The sequence below is a fragment of the Ceratotherium simum genome, chromosome 12 (genome assembly GCF_057802395.1).
Source record: "Ceratotherium simum simum isolate JZ-2026a chromosome 12, ASM5780239v1, whole genome shotgun sequence".
Classification (NCBI taxonomy): domain Eukaryota; kingdom Metazoa; phylum Chordata; class Mammalia; order Perissodactyla; family Rhinocerotidae; genus Ceratotherium; species Ceratotherium simum.
The window spans coordinates 72,497,576-72,522,722 of record NC_141911.1 but is presented as its reverse complement, the minus strand read 5'-3'; the positions used below and the strand labels follow the sequence as shown (position 1 = coordinate 72,522,722).

At 40.8% G+C, this 25,147-nt stretch overlaps 1 protein-coding gene across 1 annotated transcript in view; it reads left to right on the top strand.

Moving 5' to 3' along the window:
* Positions 1-25,147, top strand: part of ARHGEF38 (Rho guanine nucleotide exchange factor 38) — a 112,784-nt gene that overhangs the window by 81,066 nt on the left and 6,571 nt on the right. Inside the window, exons 6-13 of the mRNA XM_004426612.3 lie at positions 957-1,156; positions 4,238-4,371; positions 9,518-9,622; positions 11,281-11,403; positions 13,882-14,190; positions 21,221-21,364; positions 22,188-22,386; positions 22,534-22,793. Of these exons, the coding sequence (XP_004426669.1) occupies positions 957-1,156; positions 4,238-4,371; positions 9,518-9,622; positions 11,281-11,403; positions 13,882-14,190; positions 21,221-21,364; positions 22,188-22,386; positions 22,534-22,793 (1,474 nt within the window). The remainder of the gene's footprint in view (positions 1-956; positions 1,157-4,237; positions 4,372-9,517; positions 9,623-11,280; positions 11,404-13,881; positions 14,191-21,220; positions 21,365-22,187; positions 22,387-22,533; positions 22,794-25,147) is intronic.

Genomic DNA, 25,147 nt, shown 5'->3' with positions numbered 1-25,147 from the left:
GTGTCTGTGTTCTCTATGTACTAAATAAAAACCTAAAGGAAAACGAGTGAGTGTATCTGTCCACCAGAAGGGACTCAATGCATGATCTCATCCATGTCCCATTCACAGTGTCTCCTTATTTGCCTCTTTGCATACAGAGGCTTTAGAAACCAATGCCTTCTGGCTGAAAAATGAGTGGCAGTGGGTTGGACAACGGCGTGACCACCCTTGTGGCTTCTCCACTCCCTGTGAACTGCTTGGCCAGTTGCAATGGCTCTATTGTCACCTTAGAATCTCCTAACGGAAGAGTCAGGTATGAGTGCTCACTTTTGTGTATGCATTTGGAGATCTGTCGGCTAAAAAGAACTCCACTTGAAAAGTCATTTTGTGATAGCGATGCTTAGTGATAGTGATGGTATTCATATTATTTACAGAACTGTTGCATTTATTATAAATCTCTTTTGGAGGCTGTGGTAGAGCCTCTGAAACACTATAAATGCAACTTCTCAGTTTGGTAAAAGAGAAAAGACAATGCTTTCTTTTGACCATACTTGGCAAGTCATCTTTTAGATTTTTAAATAATGAGTTTATTTTCCTCACTAATAATCAGAAAAATACCATCAGGAAAATGCACTTTTCTTGGTTGCCGTGGAAAAATGCATTCTGAAATTGTTTCCCACTATTATTATAAAGCCTATGATTAAAAAAGCTGTAAGTGGAACATGGATGGAAATCATGCTTAGTCCTTTTTGTGGACAGATATATTTGTTTCTCTTCCTTCAGGTTTTTGTTTTGTAGTAGGATCTTTCAGCCTTGCTTCTTTCTGTCATCCCTTGCTCTGGCTTTCGTATAGAAATTGTACATAGCCAAATGGAGAGAAAAAACAGTTTCAGGATTAATCATAAAAGATCACAAAAGTGAAAAGGAGGTAATCAGACAGATGTTTGTGAAACTGATATTATTTATCTCTCTCGTAGAGGCAAACCAAACTTGCTGGACATGGGGTCTCTGATGATCAAACCCATCCAGCGTGTGATGAAATACCCGCTCCTACTGTGCGAACTTCGGAACTCCACTCCTGCCTGTCACCCAGACTTCAGAGTGCTGGAGGATGCCTTTGCTGCAGTGAGGGACATTAACGTAAACATCAACGAGTTGAAAAGACGGAAAGATTTAGGTAAGAAGACATACAATGAATTGGGTATTTTCCATGATTGGAGTGTTCTGTTTCTGTTTCTGAGAATCAAAGGCCTGAGTAATTATGGCAGCTACAGAGATTACGATCATTCGACAGCTAGAGTCAGAGGCCAGGGAGGAAAGCGTGATCTGCCTTACCAGCTGGGGTCAGAGAAGATCATGAAGCACATGGCAATTTTCAATCAAACAGCTCTATACTCAACCTCTGTTGACCACTGCACACCTGGTGACGTGTTGTGGGCTGAAGATGCCCACAGCGTGTGGTGCCCCTGTCACTGTGTTATGTGTGGCAGGGAGATGTGGCAAGGCCGGGTAGCTAGGGCCGTGGGAAGCTGGAGCCGAAAAGCGTCAGCGAAAGGGGCAGGTTCCCGGGAGGGGGCCCAGCTAACACGGCAGGCCCATGGTTCTGGCACACAGAGAATGCAGACTTTTTGGCAATAATTGCTCAACTGAAGGGAGCAAATACATTTCTTTCTCAAATTAAGAAATTATTGTTAACTTTTTGTTAGCTAAGATGTAAAATTTGCATCTAAAGTAGAATGTAGATTTCAAAACTGGAGGTGCAGTTACAGCTCTCCCGTCATCAGATGCAGTGACACATGGGGATGGATCGCGGTCCTGCCTCTGTGTCCACGAGGTCTCCCTCTAACACAAATCTCAACTCAACGGTAAAGCAAGGGCAGGACTTTGGAGCTAACTGGTCCAACCACTTCATTTATTTTTATTGTTTTTGTTTTCTAGTTTTGTATTCAAAAAATCGTATGTATTTGTATTAATAAATTAAAATTATAAAGAAGGGCATAGAGTAAACAGTGGAAGCTGTAGAGCAAAAGATGCCATGAGCAAAAGAAAGGACAGCCCCCAGACTCGGGGTCACTATCTGGAGTGTACGGTTATGGATAGCAAATCAGTGATAATAACGTTCAATGCAAAGTGGTTAATAATACAAAGAAGCAATTCACAGAAAGACCAATAAGTTTTTAAATGCTAAGCTTCACTAATAATCAGTGAAATGCAAATTAAAATCACAATGACATACCAGTCCCAGCCTATCAGATTGGCAAAAGGTGTTTAATGGAGAATGTTAGGTGCTGAATCTCAGTCTGCCGGCGAGAATGTAAATTGGAATTACCACCTGGGAAAGCAATTTGACAATATCTAGTAAAATTGAAGATGCACACACTCGAGACCCAGAAAATCAATTTCTAGATGTTTGAGAAACTCTTGCCCTTATGCTTATAGAGAGGTATACTAGTAACTAACATCGTTCCTGATAGCAAAAAAAGAAAAGAAAATGGCTTACATATTTATCCAGATAATGCATACACTGTGTGTAATACACTATAATACCGTTAGAACATAAAAATTAATTAAAGTACAGGTATCAATTGGATAGATCTCAAAAATGCAATGTTGAGTTTTTTAAAAAGTAAATTAGCAAGTGACAGAAGAAAATATGCAGTATGGAACCATTTTTATAAAGATTGTAAACATTCAAAATAATAGCAAGTATTGTATGAGTACACACATACACAGTAAAGGCGTTAAAATAGATACAGATACAATAAACCCCATATTTAGGATCACAATTCCCTCTAGGGATCAAAGATGAGGATCAGAGAATCTTCAACTGTTACATGATTTTTTAAAAAAATAAAAAGATTGGAAACAAGGCAAAATGTTAAGATTCGACAAAGCTGGGAGGTGGATAATAGCTGTTGTATTATTCTTTTTACTTTCCTGTTTGCTTAAAGTATTTCAAAGTTTTAATGAGAAAGTTTTTTCCATATGCATGATTCCAGTTTGCATAGCTAACATTTTATTAAGTCTTCTTCAAACTTTCTGTCTTTTTTCTATTTTCTTTCTTCTCTCTCTCTCTCCTCCTTCTTCCCGTCCTCCCTGCAACATGTAGGGTACTACAGATAGCTGGGATTTTTTTTTGACTTAATCATATATCATGAACATTCTTCCAGTCAATATGGCCTTCTTTTTAATGGTTCCACAGTATTCCATTTATGAGTGTGTCATAATTTATTAACCTATTCCTCTGTGGATAAACTTTTTTGTGTGTGTGAGGAAGATCAGCCCTGAGCTAACATCCATGCCAATCCTCCTCTCTTTTTTTCCCTTTTTCTCCCCCCCAAAAAAAAAACCCCAGTAGATAGTTGTATGTCATAATTGCACATCCTTCTAGTTGCTGTACGTGGGACGCCACCTCAGCATGGCTGGACAAGTGGTGCGTCAGTGCGCGCCCAGGATCCAAACCCAGGCCACCAGTAGCGGAGCGTGTGCACTTAACCCCTAAGCCACGGGGCCGCCCCCCACTATGGATAAACTTTTAATTATTTCCAACATTTTGCTACTAGAAAAGATGCTGCAGCAAACAAAGCTTTGTACACTTCTCTGCATGGACTTCCTGGTCATAAACGATCAATAATTTTACTGTTGTAAGATTATGCCAAATTGTTCTCTACGAAAACTGGATTGGTTTCATCTTTGTCAACGGTATATAAGATTGCCCATCTCTCCACACCCTTACCAAAACTGAATGTTAGGAATATTTAACACTTTGAACAATATGAGAGGTGAAAATGATTTTAAAGATAAAAAGGAGAAAGCTCAGAGAGGTGACTTGACTTACTCCAAATCTCTCAGCAGGTGGAGAGCCACCCTAGGATCTGAGGTCTCCTTTATGAGGGCCACAGTTGTCTTTTCATTAGTTAGGTCTTGATGCTTCATTCTGGAGGCCCCAGACAGTAAATGTATCATCTGAGAAGAGAGAAAGAGCTTTTTTCTGGTGTCAATGATGTCTTTGATGTGGGAAGTGAATGAACCTTGGGCTTGGAGGAGCTCAAACCCTGGGATAGCTGAGTTTCTGCCAGTCAGTGGGGTGGGCGGCTGGGGGCAGTGGGCTGGAGCATATTGCATCTGCAAGAGAGGGCAAAAAAAAGCTTATCGATTTTGATATTAAATATAAATACTGATCTTGAACACTTTGGATGGAACTCACACTTTCTATGCTGAGCGTGTTCAGATATGTCATTGCGTTTTTCCATTTCAGTTCTAAAATACAAGAAGAATGATGAGGAAGAATCTCTTAAAGACAAATTGTCTAAACTCAATATTCATTCAATTAGCAAGAAATCAAAAAGAGTGACAAATCATCTGAAGATTCTGACCAGAGGAGAATCACAGGTAATTTTTCTCCTTGAGCCCCATACGTTTTCCTGGGGACCACAAATGCTGATGTTCTGTGAGGTTTTGTTTTATTGTTATCAGAGCTGTTTTTAGAATGCCTAGAGTCAAGGAGATTGCCCCATGCTGTTCCTCTCTCTCTCTCTCTTCTGGGGCATGGCATGGGGTGAGTTTTGACACTATCTTGGCTGTGGTGCTTCCCCCAGGAAGCAGACCAAGGAGAGAGAATGTCATAAGGACAGGGCTCAACAAGGGCCGCCCGGGAATCCGGACCCTTGCCACCAGCTGGCATGTAACCTCACCCAGGAGGGCATCGCCCTCCCTCCATCCCTCTACCTCTGCTTTTTGAAGTCTCCCTTTCCTTTAGGGTTCCCTTGATGTTCATCTTATCTTTCTTTCACTATAAAAAAAAGCCTTTAGGGGCATCTCTTAGTGTGATTTCTCCTGCCCCTTGTCCCCTTCCCTCCCTCCACCCCCCAGATGCACATTATATTATTAGGTAATTGTTCCGTGTCAGCTGTTTGGCCCAGCTGGAACCACTGTCATCTCCACCCCTAATACGTAAAGGATGGATTAGCAAAAGCTCTCAAACTTTAACGTGCGTAAGAATTATGTGAGGGACCTGCCAGAAGACAGATTCCAGGGTTCCACCCAGTTCAAGGTACAACCTAGAAGTCTGTATTTTTACCAAGACTCCAGGTGTTTAGAAGCTAAATGACCTTAAAGTAAGAGATCAATGGAACACACTTTGAGAACCACAAGACAGAAAGTTCATGGCCCTGAGGTGGTAACCAAAAGTAGGCAGGACAGTTCTTAAGATACTCTACTACTTTCTTTCTTCTCATTTGCCTGCGTTCATCCCTTATTATGTTGACATCTCTAACTCAGGTTGTCACTTTGGCCTGGAGGCAACAGTATGGGGGTTCGGCATTGGTTTTAGAAGGCTCATCCTGTCTGCCTCACTCTAGCTGCTGTGGGCTTTTTCCTTCTTCCATTAAGTCTTTGCAGCTCTCTGGCCACCAAGCTGGGAGTGCCCCTCCCTCCTCTGCACGCCTCACATGCTCACTGAGTGTGTCCCAATCGAGGTACCGTTCACATTGCAGGAGTCAGCCCAGGGCAGGAATTAAGAGCAAGGTCTTTGAAGTCATTCGGATCTGGGTGTGAACCTCACCGCTGCCACTTACTAAATATTTGTCTTTGGGCACATAACTTAAATTCAACCATCTGTGAATTGGGGATTATATGAGGACCTAACACATGGAGTGCTTGTGAGTGTTAAATGAGATGATGCATATAAAGAAAGCACCTAACACCCCGAGTAAGCACTCAGTATGTATCAGCTGTCACCATCACCATCACCATCATCACCATCAATCACCATCATCATCACCATCATCACCATCATCACCATCACCATCACCATCATCACCTTCATTACCATCATCATCACCAACACCATCACCATCACCATCACCATCATCACCATCATCGCCATCATCATCATCATCATTATTTTGTATTGTTGCCTTGTGCTGGTATTTACCTTCTAATGTGCAGATTTCTTGCATCCCAGCTGGATATAAACTCCTTTATGTATGGTGTGTTAACCACGTCTTTAACTTTCTGTATTTTACGATGTTTTGACATCTTAAAAAAGCTTGCTGGCTGAGGAGAGATGACCCTCCCAGGGCTAGCCCTGTCTTAGAGGCTCAGCCAGGAGCACATCTTTCATATGCAAACCAACCAATCCTGAGTCTATAGCCCCAACCCCCTCCTTATCTAACTCTCACATACCAAGCAACATTCCCCTGCCCTAAATCACCCCAGGGCCTGGTCCCAGGCAACTAGAGACACCCCTATAGACCAAAGCCCCTGGGAATTATTCAAACTGGCTAGTCCTCAACTGTTTACCCTGCCCAGCTGTTCCTGTAGGGTTTCCCTCAGTGACGCCAATAAAGGCTGTGGCCTAGACTCTCCCTCCTTCGCTCCTTCTGCCACCTGACCAAGACCTAGTGATGCCCCTGTGGCCCTGGTGACACGCAGTGACCCCCCATCTAGGACCTGTGAGTACAATACACTTCTTCCTTCCAAGCCTCCTTCTCGTTTCCTCCTGTGGCCGCACCAACTTTACCACACCATATGCAACATGGACATTCTTAGACCACGTGGCCTGTATCATTCCCGTGCTTACATCTTTATATCCTTCTAAGGGCTCACTGGGTCCATTGCATAGAGCAGTTGACTCTAGGCTCCTCCTCTCAACAGGGAACTATAATGTGGGAAGTTTGGGACATTTATGGTGTGTGGCCATAGACCAAGGAAAGGAAAATCAAGACATTTCAACCACAGACCACAGTCATGAGGTTGAATTGGGAACTCATGTGAGAAGAGGCAGATGTGAATGTCGTGAAACAGTTCTCCCCTACTCCTGGGGATGTTGCTTCTGACTCAGGGTGATTCTATTGAGGAACAATAGGCAAGTCTTAATTCTGGGCAGGCTTTCGTAGAAGCTGTTACAATCTTTATCATATTTATCATCAGCTTCTGATATTTTTCAATTGTGAACTAAAAGTGAATTGTAGTCCATGTGGCCTGAAGGGTATTAATTAGATTTCCTCTTAATCTTTTGAGAGCATGCCCTGTCAGCAGTGAAGCATCTCACCGTTAATCAGAAAATCGGCTGCATAGGCTGGACTGCAGACGAGATAAATCTCAAATCAGTGGATTTTGCACCTGTCAGCAGCTCTAGTGAAATATTTGGTCAAGTTAGGGTGTAAAACTATTCCCCAAGAGGAGGATCCTATTGAATTCATCACACATGTATTAAACTCTTATGGACCAGACGCTGTGTTAGAGATTGCAAATACGAAGAGGTCTGCATGCAGACAACCTGGGTTTGAATCCTGGTCCCACCTATTCATATGGGCAAGTTTCTTTAACTTTCTGTATTAAAGGCCAAGCTTCTGCCACAAAGACGTTCTAAAACATAGTAGCTTAAGTCAGGTGGTCGTTTATTTCTCCTCTTGTAATAGTCCTAAGATGTGAGTCCAGATGGGCTCTGCCACACAAGATCCCTCAGGAACCCAGTTCTCCCCGATTTTGTGCTGTGCTGTTCCCTAAACATATGTCTTCATCTGCCTGATTGGAGCTGGGTCACTGCCATGTCTTCATCAAGTCCCAAGGAGAGTGTTATAAGGGCAAGATTCAGAAATGAAACAGTTTTTTCATTTTTTGCTCATATCCTATTTGCCCAACCCAGTTACAAGGGCAGAGCCAGCTGCAAGGGAGTGTGGGAAGGGTGGTCTCTAGCAGGGCAGCCATGTGTCCAACTTAAACTAGAGGTGCGGGTTGTCCATCAGTAAGAGGATGACAGGAGGATGTAACCATCCCTGCCACATCTCCCAAAGCTTCTGTTTCCTTATCTCTAAAATGGGATTAATCGTAGCACCTACCCCATAGGGTTGTATAAGAACTAAAACGAGAAACAGAGACAGGTTTTAGCACAGTGTCTGGAACATAGCTAGTGTTTAATAAGTGTTACCTATTATTATTATTAAGACAAAAATACTTAATCTCAAATGCTTGCACTCCATCAGTGCAGAGAATCGCTCAAATAATTAACAAGTGTTGTGAGAGCACGAAGGAGGAAGCAATTCATTTTCCACAGTGGAAAGATCAGGCATAGAGGGAGCATTCATAGAAGGGGAGACAGTTAAGCAAGTCTTTAAAAAAATAAATGGGAAGCCAGCCTCATGGTGCCCTCTACTTCAGCAGCCCAGGTTCATGGGTTCGGATCTCAGGCACAGACCTACACCGCTCATTAAGCCATGTTGTGGCAGCAACCCACATACAAAATAGAGGAAGATCGGCACAGATGTTAGCTCAGGGTGAATCTTCCTCACCAAAGTAATAATAATAATAATAATAAATAAACAGGATTTTGCAAGGCAGAAGAGGGACAACATCATATTCTAGCATCATAAAGTGGCATGAGAGAGGCGTGGCTATAGAGAAGTAGAACTGGGTGGTATTTCTCATCATGTGACCTTTGGACCTCCAACTTTAGAAGCATCTGGGTCCCAGCCAAGATATACAAAACAAAATAGCTGGTGATGTGTCCTTGAAAAAAATCTGCCCCAGCATATTGTTAAATATATCAAACTGGGTTAGAGCCTAGAGATCCTAAGGCAGGGGGTGTTGAATTTTGTGTGGATCACAGAGAACTACGCTGCCTGTTTCATCAAAAGCTTTCTAGATAACCAATATTAAGGGATTTAAAAATAAAATAGAATCACCACTTTCTATGCATTCAGGGCTAAGGTCAACCATCTTAAATTAACAAGCGTATGAACCAAGAACAGCAGTGGTTACTCCCTAGTACCAAACTGAAGAACACACGCCACATTCCAAGAAACCTTTGCATGTTCACACAGATTTTGCCAGCGTGAGGCTGGTTCTCATCTTCTCTTGTAACCATTTAGTTGCCAAGTAATATTTCTCACCGTTAATAGCAGTTATAATAGTGTGCTCCTAGAAATTGCCAAAAGCATATAAAAGCATATTTTTCTGAATACTAACAGGTAAACATGTAAGATAACAACAAATAAGTGAACACATGTGACCATGATCTTAACTCAGCTGAGTTTTCCTAACACAAGGACTATTTTTGTTGAGATTATATATCATCTTTCAAATTTGAGTTGATAAAAAATTTCACATTTCTTTAGCCATGAACCTAAGAATATTTTCTAAATAACCACTGTGAAATAAATTGGGATGAGTCATATCAAAAACAATAAGTTCCAGTCAATAGATCAAATTTTTATTTTATTTTATAAACCCACAAATGTAATATAATTTAAGAGCACTTACATACTATGTGAAGAGAACAGTTCTACATCCTACAGCTGCTGTGACTTAGGTGAAGCTCTTTGAAAACTGAACAGCTGCACTGTGTGTCTTTGCTACACTAATTGAACATCAGTCTGGTACCCAGAAAGTGCAGTGTTAACACAGCACATTATGGAAGATTTTCATCTCAACAAGGAGTTTTCTGTAATGTGCTGGGTCAATATGGTCCATGATGTGGTTTTAAATCCCAGATTCGTTGCAGTTACAAAAATAAATAATTTCATCTATATTTTAGGTGACAGACAATACCTTTAACAGAGAAGAAAAGCTATTTAGATCTTTAGAGAAGGCCGTGAGGCATTGTGTGAAGAACATTTCGCTGTATCTTCAACATATACAGGTAGGTGAGACACAACAGTTTTCAATGTTTCTACAAGAAGGTACCAATGTCCACGGTCATTATGAAGAGCAAATGTGACTGTTTGCTCATTTATAGGATGACACCTACTGTATCACATTTGGGAGGCTGCACACTGTGGTGAAGGAGGCCAGTATAAGGACTTAGGTCTTGTTCTTTGTTCCCTCACCTGTTCCATCCATCCCCCAGACCAAATGGCCACACTGGAGGACATTTCACATATGGCTGTCACGGTCTGGACCATCAGCTTTTTTTATACTAGAGGTGGGTTCATTAATGCAGAATTGCAGATGAGGCAGAAATTTTCTTTGTTTGTTTGATTATACTAACGTATCTCTTTCCAGTACCTAAAACACATATTTGCAAATTTAAGAGTAGGACTGAAAGAAAGAAGACAATCAAAGGCGGACAGAAAATGATATGAGAGAAGCTAAAAAGTAAAAAGTGTATAACATGGCGGCCATGAAAACACAAAACCCACATGTGGTCTCAAATTGAGCTGTAGGCTACCCAAAAAAGGACATGCGGTCACACAATTCTAAGACAAACCGGGCACCGCTATGTCTTCTATAACCAGTGATCTGTAATGCCCCTACAGTCCTGAATGAAATTCCTACATAATTCACCCTCAAGTAGGTTGGTGTACGTAAAGGAAAGTCAATATAAAGGAAAGTAAATTCTAACAAAATAGTTGACTACAATATGCAGATGCTCCCACACAACCACAGTAGACAAAACACCCCACAAGCTTCCAGACCCCTGGGAGGTTTCCTGCCCTCGTTGAGAGTCACTGACTTAAACAAACCAGTTGGAGTACAGTGTAATTATATTCAGTGGGAGACCAGTCAGGAGCTTCTCCTAGTGAAGCTCATAAAGAAGACACAGTGTCCTTAACAACATCACGACAGTGGTCATGAGGAGGAGACATAGAAAGCTTGTGGGATTACATGTCAGTCAGGAAATAAATGGCCCTTCCCATTTTCCAGTTTTTCTCTTGGATATCTGTTTTTGGAAGCAGATGTTTGCATGCTTAGATAAAATATCACACCAACAGAAAATTGAGTCGACAGCCACAATGATTGGAGACAAGATCCTATGTGATGTAACCAACAAGCCACATTCTTTTCTTATTTATTAACTGAGGCAAAGCCTGGTTTTCCAGTCAGATTTGCTAAGCTCTTCCTGAAGCACTGCCTTCTGTGAAAAGAAAACCAAAACTTAGTTGTAACAGCAAGGGGGCAGTGGGAACCCTGTTCTTGATAAGCGTTTCACGGAGTAAATGCCTCTTGGGAACATCTACAGGAAAGTCTTCTATTTCCACTAATTGATTTATCAAAAATGTGAGCATCTTCTCTTAAAGAGAGAATTAAATTCACTAAGGAAAACTGAAGACATAAATCAAAGAGGATTCATTTTTAAAATAAGGGATCTGCAGGAATTGAATGCTGAAGAATGGCCAATGAGGAAATTTAAGACAGACTCCCCTTGACAGAAGAGATGTCATACAGGGCAGTATGAGGAAGCGACACCGGGGGAAAGTAAGGAGGTAGTTTGCTACTAGTCAGCTGATTGTTGAGTGGTGATGGAGGCTGTGACCTGGTCTGGGAGGCCTTTACCTGTGCTAACTTCTTGGGTTTCAGGATGCCACAACCTTGGCGCTGCAGAGTGCAATGGCGTTGCAGGAGATTTCATGCAACAAGGACGAGGAGGAGAGGGGCCACTCAGAGGCCCCGAGTGATGCCCCAAATCCCTGTGGCGACTTTGTAAGTTACTCATATGCACAGATCAATGCAAATTAAACAGTAGGGTTAAAAGAAAAGCTGCTTTTCATTTATTTTTCTGGATTTAGAAATAAAACATTCATTAAAGCAAATATTAAGGTCAAAATTAGTAGATTTAAACAGGAGATTTTTTTTTTACCATTAAATATTTTAAAGTGGATTAGTGAAGATTTTACTATAATCAAAATTTAAGAGGGTCCCAGAGCGTGTTTCTGGGGGTAGTCAGTGTCTGTGCAGCTTTTGAATCCACGTTTAGTTCATCTGCATATGACATATCGGGCATTTATTAAGTTAGAAAGCTGTGGTTTTCTTAAAGGAGTCTTCGGAATGCCCCGAGTTCTCACAGGAGTGAAGATACCCTCTGAAGATGGGACTTTTGTTAGCGCACCAGACACTGGGAAGTAAAGCCTTCCTATTAAGAAAGGGCCTCTACCTAAGGGTCATATGTTATGTCTTCTTTCTGTGGTAAAATATTTATTCTCTAAGAGTTCTGTAAAATATACAGAATCATAAAATGTAGCTTTAGAATCATAAAAAACATACTTGAGCCAAGAAAATATTTGAGTGGTAAATTAGTCTGAGTAATACTAATTTTAATTTGGTATCTGTGTTCCGTAGGTATAATTATTTCACAGTAGTATTTCAAGTATTATACAGGAGATATAATAGACCCTTCACCATCTTGCAGGCCCTTGACGGTGGCATTTTTGTGCTGGCATTATTGGCGTTTTGGGTCAGACAGCTCTTCACTGAGTGGTCCTTGTGTGGAGGACGTTTAGCATTCTTGGCCTACGAAACTCTAAATCTTAGTAATGCCCTCCCCCCGCCCAAGTCATGACATTTATTTATTGTAAATTTATTTATTTATTAAATAAATATTTATTAAATATTTATTGAGCACCATGTAAGAGCATGGTATACAGCTTCTCCCTCATCAAGAGTGCTCCAGAATTTGACAGAAAGAAAAGATAAGTTATCCTTCCCTACCTTGCATAAAACTACAAGATGATAAATTAGCTAAATTAAAATAATTATCAGAAAGTTCAATATAAAGGTAACTTTTTTATGGATAAAGTATATTAAACTCTTTGTAAAAATCAAATATTAAGAACTTAAAAATCTATCTAAAGGCAAAGCTGTTGTTTTTATTTAACCATGAGAGATACTTATTTACATATTTTGTATAGAACAAAATACTAAAATAAAATCTGATTCTTATTTGTTCCAACCACAGTTGCTATGTACAGGTAAATCGATTTATGTCTATAGGTCACAGGATATATATATTGTAATATTGTATTGAGATTACCTGTAGAATCCAGGCAAGTTGCAAACACAATAATCTATCCCAGTAAACAGATTCTTTGCTTAGTCAAAGGACTCATTAAACAGTCTGCAGATGCATATTGATTATTTCATAAGCTAGACATCGAATTTAATCTGTGCAGGCTATTGCTAGTGCCAATAAGAGATTGGTTTCCCATCTCTTCTAGATTTCCCATGAGTTCAGCCATGGTTACCAGAGGCCATTTAAGTTCATTAACGCAAGCTGCTGCTCAGATGCTCATTCCCTAGGACATCTTTCGGGATACAAAAGAGAAACCCACTTCCAAATTGCCGGAACATGGTCCTGTAACCCAAGCATATACGATAAAGGGTGAAGCTTGGCAGCCAGCAATCACAGGACAGAGTGCTTCAGAACAGAGGGGAGGGAAGCAAGCAGAAGACATGAATCTAGGGCGCCCGGGTGCTGGCTTGGAGTTGGGCGTTTATATGAAGTTCGTTTGCAATGACAGACCTAAAAATGTAACAATTTAAGACACAATCAGCATCAGCTTAATCCTTCAACGTATTTAAAGAGGAAGCAATAACTCTGGTTATTTCTATCACAGCAGCAAAATACCTAGAATAAAGGGGTATCATCTGGATAGGGGATACAATTCGGCTACCAAAATTATCACCAGGGTAGCCAGGGAATTGAGGGCGATGTGGGAGGAACAGGATACAGTCTCTTCTGAGACCGACTCTTCCTTCGATCGCTAGCAGAGGAAGGGAACGATATGGTGAATCATTTGCGCAGTCTCAGCGGTCGAAGGCTGGAGATTACCCCCCACACACGTGCTGGGGTAGCTCCGCTTGGCTCCGGGGTGAGAAAGAAGAGAAGGGGCAGTGCTGAGGCAGACGACCCCCATCACAAAGCAGTGGCTGTAGAGAGAAAGGCGGGCTTCTCTCGGGAGCACAGGCTTCAGCTCTTGGGTCTCTCCCCGCTCACTCTTCAGGTCAATGTGCGAGTCGAGAGTCGCTGTTTCAAGTCCTTGAACAGGTTTAGCCAGACAGAAAAATGATCACCTCTCTCCTGACTTGAATGGCCCCTTCCCGGTCCGCCCCCGCGCTGCTGCCGGAGGAAGCCAGCCTCCCCGAGACGGCTGTGCTCCCTCGGTGACGGGTGTCTCTCCGCAGGCAGCGCGGCTGCAGACGCTGGTCCTGACGCCCCTGTCGGCCCTGCTGGCCCTGTTCCCGGGGCCCCGGAAGCTCGTCCAGAAACGCTACGACAAGCTGCTGGACTGCGGCAGCCCCCCGCGGCGCGCGGGCGCCGAGGCGGACCTGGCCACACGGGAGTACGAGGCCCTCAACGCGCAGCTCGTGGAGGAGCTCCGGGTGTTCAACCGCGCCGCGCGGGGGCTCCTGGCCGACTGCCTGCGCAGCCTGGCCTCGCTCCTCGGGGCCCCGACGCCGGCGGCCCCGCGCCTCCACCCCGCGGCGGGGCCGGTGAGCGCAGCAGGCGCCGGGCCGGGTGTGCTGGACGCGCCCGCGCGCCGGGCAGCCCTGTTCGCGGCGCGCGTGGGTGTGCGTGTGCATGTGCGTGTGCATGTGCGGCGTGTGTGTGCGCATAAATATGTCTATATCTCATTTAGCTTTCCATTAGGATATGATTTTACAATTATTTTCCTGGAGAGGAAGAAAGATGTTCACAGCCGAGTATCAACTTTAAAAAAATCAGCTTGGTTTTGGGCCCTTAATTGCAAGTGTGTTAGTTCTCGTTCAGCTGGTTGGATATTAATGGACAACATTTGGAGGAAAATTAATTGTCCCTACTTTATTTTTTTATGTGTATTTAATTAACTTTTAACTTATCCTTTGAATGAAATTAAGTTGAATCAACAGGTGCTACGTTTACGTGGGTCAAAAGGCACAAACTACATAAAAGCGTATAAGCAGTCTCCCACCCACTCTGTCTCTTAACCATCCTGTCTCCCGCTCCCACCCCTTTGTTATTGGCTTATTTTTATCCACCTAGGGCTTCTTTCTGCCATTAAAACTAGATGCTAATATGTTTTTTTGTCCCTACACAAAGCTATCATGTTATAGCACCGTTCTGCACCTTGCGTTTCAACATCCTGGGGATGTGTCCATGTCAGTGCACAGAGAGCTTCCTCTTTCCTTTCACAGCTCTATACTGGTCTACTGCACAGCTGTACAGGAGTGTATAACCAGCCCCCTGGTTTTGGGATAACAACTTTATTGAGAATAATTCACAAACCATACGTTCCACCCATTTATTCAGTTCAGTGGTTTTTTGTATATTCACAAGAGTTGTGCAACCATCACCACAATCAATTTTAGAACTTTGTCATCACCCCCAAAAGAAACCCTGTACCATTAGCAGTGACTCCACATTTCCCCCAACCCCCCCAGCCCTAGGGAGCCACCAATCTATTTTCTGTCTCTACAGATGTGGTATAAACAGAATTATACATTTGGTATAAACAGAATTATACAACATGTGGCTCTTTGTGACTGGCTTCTTTCACTTGGCATAATCTTTTCAAGGCCCATCCATGTTGTAGTGTGTTTCAGTACTTACCTCTTTTTATTGCCCAATAATATTCCATTGTATGGATATGCCACATTTTATTTATCCTTTCATCAGTTGGTGACCATTTGGCTCATTTTCACATTTTGGCTATTATGAATAATTCTGCTATGAACATCCAAGTTCTTAATGGAGGCACATTTTCGTTTCTCGTGGATGTGTACCTGGGAGTGGAATTGCTGGGTCATATGCTCACTCTATATTTCACCTTTTGAAGAACTGCCAGACTGTTTTCCAAAGTGGCTGCACTATTTTACATTCTCAACAGATCAGAAACAGATCATCTCATCAGAAATGATCGAGGGTTCCAATCTCCTCACGTCTGTCTTTTTTATTATAGCCGTCCTAGTGGTGGGGAAGTGACATCTCATTGTGGTTTTGATTTACATTTCTCTGATCGGTCTCCTATTTTTAAGCTTTTCAAATTGAAGTATAACCTATATACAGTAAAGTACATCAGTCTGAAGTGTACATGTCAATGAATATTTATGTGTTTATACATCTGTGCAACCACCCCCGGATCTGGATAAAAGCCCTTTCCAGTCCCCCACAGGGCCCCCGTGACCACTCCAGGCGGTAGCCCCCCAGAGGTAACCATTTTTCTGACCTCTCTTACCATGGACTGTTTTGCCTGGCTTGTATTTCATATAAATGGAATCATACAATATGTACTCTTTTATGCAGTAACCTCTCCCTATTGATGGACATTTGGACTATTTCCAACCTTTTTCTATTACAAATAATGCCAGAGTCATTTTAGGGAAGATGCATCTTTAGGAGAGATTTCTAGAAGTGGAGTCCCGAGGTCAAAGGTTAAATACAATGTAACTTTGCGGGTATTGACAGATTCCGGCTTAAGGGTTGTACCATTTTGGATTCCCACCTCCAGCATACCAGAGAGCTGGTTTCCCTGGATTTTTGCCAGTCTGATAGGTTTCAAGTATAGTTTTAATTTATATTTCTCTAATTATCAGTGAGGTGGAGAATGATTAAGAGCTATTTCTTTTTCTCTTCCTGTCAGCTGCCTGTTCACGGCTTTTGCTCTTTCTTGTATTGAGTTATTGTTCTTTTTTTCTCAGTTTCTAGAAACAATGTATATACCAGGGAGATGAGCCTTTTAACTGAGATGTAAATTGAGAATATGTTTTTCCCAGTTTACCATTTGTCTTTGGACTTTTTGGTATTTTTTTCATCATGCAGAAGTTTTTTTTTTTAATGTCAAATTTATTAACTTTTCATTTTATGATTTCTAGATTTTGAGTCATAGTTAGAAAAGACTTTCACATACTTTGAGGCTCTAAACGAATTCACCCATGTTTCCCCTAGTACATTTATAGTTTCATATTTTTTATTAATTCTTTGATCCACATAGATTTTATCCTGGTTCATGATGTAAAATATGGATGCAACTTTATCTTTTTCCAAATAGCTACTCAAATAGCCCTAACACTATTTATTAAAAAATTACTTTTTGTTGTTGTTGTTCTTAGTATTTTCTCAGTGAAACCCACTAAATTTGCAGTTTCCTTGGATAATTTCATTCTGAGGCCTATAGGGAGAGACTTTATATATCCCATGTGGTCATGGGGGAAGGCAGGCTCACGAGTTCACAGTAAAGTTGAGCTTTGGCAGGAATTCGCCAATCGAAAAGACATGTTACTTTGATTCCCACTTTCAATCATAGAATTTAAAAGGTGTCTTTAGTTTCTGTCTTACATTATCTAAATATCTGTCACATTGTAGTCCACAGCAGAACAGGAGTAAAGAGGTACTTTGTTTCTGAGAAATTACAAATGCCCTAAAGTGAAAAGCATGTGGGAAAACCTTATCCTTGTTAAATGATTTTATTATATATTTTATATGTACTATATATATTTAAACTTTTTATTTTTGGATAATTATAGATTCATGTGCAGTTTTAAGAAGTAATACAGAGAGCCCGTATATCCTTCACATGGTTTTCCCAGTGGTGCCATCTTACATAACTGTATACATATTTCTGTGATGCAGAACTGAATAATGGTTAGAGAACAAATTCTCACTAGAGGGCCATGTTCTAATACCCATGCATCACCATATTACCTTGGGCAAATTATTTTTTCCCTGTGTGTCTCAATTTTCTTATATGAATAAAATGGGAATTATAAAGGATAAAATTTTTAAATTTTTTAATTGTAAAATATATGGCATAAAATTTGCCATCTGAACCGTTTCTAAGTGTACAGTTCAGTAGTGTTAAGTATATTGTCGTGAAAAAGCTCTCCAGAACATTCTCATCTTGCAAAACTGAAACTCTGTACCCATTAAACAACAACTCCCCATTTCCCTCTCCTGGCAGCCCCTGGCAACCACCGTTCTCCTTTCTGTTTCTATGAATTTAACTACTTTAGATACCTCATATAAGAGGAATGATACAATTATTTGTCTTTTTGTGTCTGCCTTATTTTACTCAGCATAATGTCCTCAAGGTTCATCCATGTTGTGGCATGTGGTAGGATTTCCTTCCTTTTTAGAGGTGGATAGTAGTCCATTGTAGGTATAGACCACATTTTCTTTATCCATTCATCCATCCATGGACATTTGGGTTACTTCTACCCCTCGGCAATTGCAAATAGTGCTGCTGTGAACATGAGTTGGCAAATATCCCTTTGAGATCCTGCTTTCAATTCTTTTGGATATTTACACAGAAGTAGGATTGCTGGATCAGATAGTAATTCTATTTTTAATTTTTTAAGGAATCCAAAGCTCTATCTTCAATTTTTATTTTTGTCAGAGTTATGCATGCACGTGACTTAAAAATTCAAGCAGTTATTTAGGTTTGGTTAAGAGAAACAATAGTCTCTCACTCCCTTTACCCCATTTCTCCTTCCTTACGGGCAACTACTTGTCAATTCTTTTAGATAATTTTTTTGTATTTATCTTCATATTTTAAAATAAGACTCTCATGTCTCCATTTCATTACTTTTCAATTTTAGGCATGATACATTCCACTATGAGAAATGAAGATCTAGCTGCTCTTCTCTCTGCCCCCACCACCAGTGTATTCACACACACACTCCTTCTATTTCCCCTCCAATACAGTTGTATCATAAATTTGGCTTAGTTTATATTCAGTGTTTAAACTATATGACTTGTGTATCAGTCTTGATGCCAGTAGGAAAAACATAACACACTCAAATGGACATTTGAAGAAAAGTTTAATAAAAAGACTATTTACAAAAATGTGAGTATGGCATAGGGAAACCTTAAGGGATAGTGCACTGCTCCGGGGCCTGTAAAAGGAGGGAGGCTTACGACAGCTAGACTTAGAGGGACAGGGGAAGGAGTAGTGGTAGGAATGTGTAGAGAGAGGTACAAGGAGAAGTTCCCTGACAGGTGCTGGGGCTGCTGGTCAATACTGCAGGAAGGAAACTTAGGAAATAAACACCCCATCTCACTTGCCTCCCTCATTCTGAATTCCTATGGGTGCTTCTTGTTGACTGAACCCATCTGGAAGCCAAAGCGCAAGGAAGCTTGGATACATCCTATACTGATCAGCCTCCTGGAGCTTAGAGCAGGATGGGAGAGGAAAGAGAACGAATATGAAGAAGCAAAGATATTCAGCACACAAAGGGAAAGCTGGGCACAGTTGAGCCATCCCTGATTACTTTTTCTTTCATGCATAGTTTTTCTGTTTTCTCTAAAGTTAATAATTGTGTTTTTCTTTCATCAGTAGTTTAATTTTCATTTGCCTAACTTTATCTGCCAATTGACTAAAGTAGCTCTTAAAACATTCAGATGTGAGGTATTCTATTAATTGTGCCTTCTTGCAGAAATCTCTCCCAGAGCTTTCTGACTCACTCCAATCTGAACTGGTTGCCCTTTTTATCTGACAACTAACTGTAACCCTAGGATCACACTTTGTCACCATTCTAGGGAATCCCATCACCTCTCTTCTGGGGGGCTCTCACATTTCCTTACCCCATGTTGCTGCTTTCCTGCTTTCTATTTTTATTTGGGGGAGCATATTTTTGAGCAGCTTCTTGAGAAAGGAATATTGGGAGGTTAATATTTTGACACTGGAATATCAGAAAATATCTTTTTACTATCATACACTTAATTGATCATTTTGGCTGGGTGTAGAATTCTAAGTTGTTCTTTCTGAATTTGAAGGCATCCCATTGTTCCATTATCTTCTAGCTTCCACTGTTTCTGTTGAGAACTCTGAAGTCCATTCTGATTCTTGATACTTTGTATGAACCTTCTCCATCCTATCCCATTCTAAAAGCTTCTGGAATTTTCTTATTGTCCCCATCAGTCTGAAATATAATGATGATGTACTTTGGGGTGTTGGACCTTTGGTGGGATCCTTTCAACCTAAAAATTTATGTCTTCCACTTCCAGAAACTTTTTTTGAATATTTCACTGATGATTTTTCTCTCTTCCTTTTCTGTTTTTTCTCTTTCGGAAACTGCTGGGTTTTTCCTCTAATTTTGTTATTTTTTTTCCCACGTATTTTGTATCTCTTTATTACCTTTCTCTACTTATTAAGAAATTTTCCTAACTTATTATTCAAACCCACCTTTTGATTTATTTTTATTTCTGTTCTCATAATTTTAATTTTCAAAAGTTTTTTTGTGGTTTTCTTAAAATTAAGATAGGTTACTTTTCTTTTTATCAGACTCTTTCTTTCATGAGGCATGCCTCAGAAGTCTGATATACTTGGTCATTCACCCTGTGATAAAGAGTTGGGGACTAATTCTCAGCATTAACACACAGGTAGGAGTTGAAAACTATGAGCCTCACTATTGTGTAGAGTAATCTGTCATTTCATATGGGAACCTCTGACGATAGCATCTTTAGGTTTCTCCTTTTGGGCTGGTCAGAATCGCCAGGGATGACTCTTCAGGTCTTCTGACTACAGGGTAATGGTGACTGCTAGGGAGGTCTCTGGGTCCAGTGTCTATCCACTCACTTAATTACCCTCTTTCCAATATGGGTCCCCCACCCTTATCTGTGCCTAGTATCCCCAGTCTAGAGACTCTCTGCTTTACCATTTGCAGAGAAGAAAACTTTGTTTTCTGCCAAGGTAGGGAAGAAGCAATCACTCAGCTTCACTGAAATGGAAAAAGAATCTGGGGTTCCAACTATTTTGAAAACAGTTCCAGTTGTCTATAACTGTGTAACAGATTACACTCAATGTGGTGGTATGAAACAACCAATAGTCTTTTATTGTTACTGTCTGCCATGGTTCTCGGGGTTCACTGTACTCAGGTCAGTCACTCTCAGTGTCTCTCATGAGGTTGCAGGTAGACTATGTCTGGAGCTGGAGTCATCTCAAAGACTTCCTCAGGCCCATGTCTGAGGCTGATGATGGGATGATGATGGAAGACTCAAATAGCTGGGAATTGGAACAGCTGGGGCTCCATAGACACCCCCCATCCCTCTCTCTCTCTCTGATGTTTCAACATGGTCTTTTGATATGGTGGCCACAGTGCAGCTGGACTTTTTCCATGGCTACTAAAGTCTCCCAGAGTGATTGTCCCAAGAGAAACCACATGGTCTTTTTTAGCCTAATCTTGAAAGTCAGACAGCATCACTTCCATTGTTCTATTCATTTCAACATGCTGTTCCCTGAGGCAATCCTAAAATCCCATCCAGTTTTGAGGAGAGGGGACATGGACTCCATTTCTTGATGTCAAAGAATTTGCTGATTTATTTTAAAACCACCACAGGCTCTTAACCAATGCCTCTTTCCCCCTTTCAGAGGGGGTTTTCAGAGACAGCAACTAAGACCATTTTTATCTAGAAGTTCTAACATTCCCCTAATTTTTGGCTGTGGAGCTGTCTTACACTCTCTCAACTGTTCATCACGACTACTAAATTCAGTGCCTAGTAAGATTAAGTAGTTGTCTGGGAACAATGCCATCTTATTTCTACCAATAGATACCACCATTGGCTTCAAACATCTCTGAAATTCAGAATCGAGTACTAGAAGAAGTTCAAAATCTGAATTTTGTAAAGGACAACAGTGCCACCTTTATTGAGAGGAAACTTAGTTTTGAAAAGAAGAAGCCTGTGCAAATTCTGGTGAGTTTGGTAGGATTCATGACAAAGATGGCTATCACCTCTTTGCCTTGCCCAAATCATAGTGTATTATTTTCGGTATCACTTATCTCCTTCTAATAACCTATAATTTACCTACTTATTATACTAGAATTTCTTGTCTATTTCCACCCTCTATACTATGAGCTCTGTAAGATCATAGATTTTTATCTGTTTTGTACCTGATGTATTGCGAGCACCTAAAATGGTGCCTGACACAAGGTCGGTACTCTGTAAATATTTGTTGACTGAATGAATACAATTTTATAGAGCAAAATCATACAGTTCAATCCTTTCATTTTTCTAGATAAGGAACACCAGGCTCCAGAGATGGAGTGGCTTTCTCAAAGTCACTTGGTGGCAGAGCTGGGACGCGGTCCAGGCCTCTTGACTCTTGCCTAATTTACTGATATTATTTCCCAGAAAAAGACATGCATATGTACATTTTACTTAATTAAATATTACTTATCAAGTGCTTAATCCATAAGGGATTATCTACAGTATGGCAAAGAATTAAAGATTTGTTCTATCCAAGAGGGATTAGAACTTCTGCCTTCTTATTCTCCATTGAATTTTCTTTCTTCTCTACAACACTGCCCTCATGTGCTAACTAGGGAATTTTTCACCGCATAACTCAGCTGGATACTTCACAATAATAACCCCATCTATGCTGTAACATAATATTGAAATAATCCCAAATCAATGTATGGCTTCAACATTTAAAAAATCTCCAGAGAAGTATTTCCCAACTCAGTGAGGATTTTATTACACATCTATCTAAACCACAACTTCTCCTTCCTCCTCCCAGCCAGAAGCACCACGTCAAACTGACACTCACCGCTCCAAACTTCTGTCCACGTACAGTACAGAGGAGCTCTACCAAGCCAAGCGCAGGTGCAACGCCACACAGGAATATGACATCAATCTCCTGGAAGGGGAGTTGGTGGCCGTGATGGAACAGAAGGACCCACTGGGGAGCACGAGCAGGTGGCTTGTGGACACAGGACGTAAGGGTTTGCATAAGATGCACAGAACTACCCCCTCTTTTCAGGTTGAGATTTTCCCAGGGGCCTCTGTGTGCTTCTCTAAGCACAAATGTTTGGAAAAAGTATACGAATGACCTTGTTTCTTCTTTCTTTTTATTTCCCATCCAGTTATGAAAGGCTATGTGTATTCCTCCTTCCTAAAACCCTACAATCCAGCAAAAGTGCAGAAGGCGGATGCTGAGCGCAGGTTCTGTGATGATGATTTTGATAACATCAGCCTCTTCGTATCTGCACAGCCAGCTCATGACAGTGTCACAGGCACCCCAGAAGGTAGCATAAGTGACAGCAGCTCATCTCTCAGTGGCACATGTGGAAAGCTTGAGACAAATGGCACTGACGCTGACAGTTTTCAAGAAGTAGATGAACAGGTAAGAACTTGAGCCTTGATGTAAAAATGCTTGCCGTTCAAATCATGAAAGCTGTTCTCTCTACGGGCGCTCTATCTCACTGTAAGACGCGGTGGAAGAGGGTAGCAGTGACTTCAAGGAGACCCAGCTCTGTGCACCTTCTGCAAGGAATTGACTTGTCTGAGCCTGTTTCCTCAAATGAGGAAAAGAGGATGATAATTCCCACTTTGCAGCGTTGCTGTGAGGATTAGTGATAACGTGGATATGTCAAGTCCCCAGCACAGAGTAGACATTCAGTCAACGGAAGCCATCACTATTATACTCTGCTGTTATGTACGTGGAGTGAAGCGAGGATGGACTCTTTATACTCTCCCATCAGAGAAGAACTGCTCAGTCCCGCACAGATTCTGTCCTCAGTAGCAGGGAGAAAATTCTCCACGATTTCTCTAACAGCGGTGTCTTCATTGTGCTATCTAGGAATTGGCCGTTTTTAATTTCTCATATAATGATACCTACTATATACTGAAACTTTTAAGAGCTACTTTTCCTGCACTGCAGTCATGCACATGTGATTGATTGGGATAATCCTCTTGCAAAATAAGGTAACTAGTATAATGTAGGGTCCTTTTGCTATCTCAGAAAGTCTCAATATATGTAAGTGGTGACCAACAAAGTAGTTCCTTTTTTCTTTAGTGGCTTTTTATTAAGTAATTTAAATTTGTTTTTATAAGGGTAACACATGTTATTTGTGAAAAGTTAAAATGGTAGAAAGATATACATAAGTTAACAGTAAAGGGCTTTATTCCCTCCCCGAAGTCCTCCTCTTCAGAAACAATATTGGGTACATCTTTTCAGTCATCGTCTGTGCATACACAAACACCTAGAATTATGCGATGGAGACATATCATATGTGTTACATATTGTGGGGGTTTTTTTCACTTAACAATATATCTTAGACACAATAGCACCTAAATATCTACCTTCTCCCTTAAAAAATTCTACAAGACTACAGATGGACGTCTGTAGTCATTTATTTTGTGGATATGTCATAATTTATGTAACTGTTACCCTAATAATAGATGTTTGGTGTATTTTGGGGTTTTTAAAATTTCAAACAATATTTCAGACAAGGTCCTTGCTCATCTGTTTTTTGTGCACTTCCATCTCTGTAAGGGGAGTCCTGACGCTACTGCAGGGGCAAAGGGTGTGCAGTGTGAGGTCAATAGACGTGCCAGACTGCTCTTCACAGATGCTCATCTGTTTTCAGTTTCTTTCATCATCAGTACGTTAACTGTTGCCTAGATCATGACTAATTCTTTTATAAAAACATCTTTAAGGTCTTGTTTACAAACCATAAAACTCATCCATTTTCAGTGTAAATTTTAATGACTTTTAGTATATTTATAGAGTTGTGCAACCATCACCCCAATCCAATTTTAGAACACTTCCTTCACCCCCAGAATCCTTTGCACCCATTTGCAGTCACTCCTCTTTCCCCCTCAGCCCAGGAAATCACTAATCTACTTTCTTTCTCCATAGATTTGCCTTTTTTGTACATTTTGTATTAATGGAATCATACAGCATGTGGTGTTTTACAGCTGGCTTCTCTCACTTAGCATCATGTTTTCAAAATTCTTTCATGTTGTGGTGTGTATACGTACTTTGTTGCTTTTTATTGCCAAATAGTATTTCTTTCTATGGATACAGCATATTTTGTTTATCCATTCACCAGTTGATGGACGTTTTGGGTAATTCCTATTATGAATAATGCTCCCATTAACATTTGGGTACATGTCTTTGTGAGGATTTCATTTCTTTTGAGTAGATACCTAGGAGTGGAATTGCTTGTAGGTATGGTACATTTATGTTTAACTTTTTAAGAAAAGTTAAACAAACTGATTTTCAAAGTGGCTGCACCATTTTACATTCCCCCCAGCAGTGTGTGAGGGTGTGGGTTGTAGTTTCTCCTCTCCTTGTTGTCTTTGTGATGATGGCCATCTCAGTGGGTGTAAAGTGGTATCTCACTACGGTTTTGATTTACATTTCCCCAGTGACTAATGCTGTTGAGTATCTTTCATGTACTTATTGGCCGTTCCTGTGTCTTCTTTGGTGAAATGTCTATTCAAATATTTGCCCATTTTCAAAAATTGGGTCATTTTCCTTCTTATTATCCAGTTGTAAGAGTTCTTTATAGACTCGGGAGCAAGTTCTTTATCAGATATATAATTTGAAAATATTTTCTTGCAGTCGTGACTGATTCTTAACTCATCTGGACATCACTATGTGTTCTTATCACTCTTCTGTATTGAAGTTTCAAAACACTATTTTTCTGTTAGTTGTTCACTCTCTTAGTTTATTCAGGGTTTCTAGAAGAC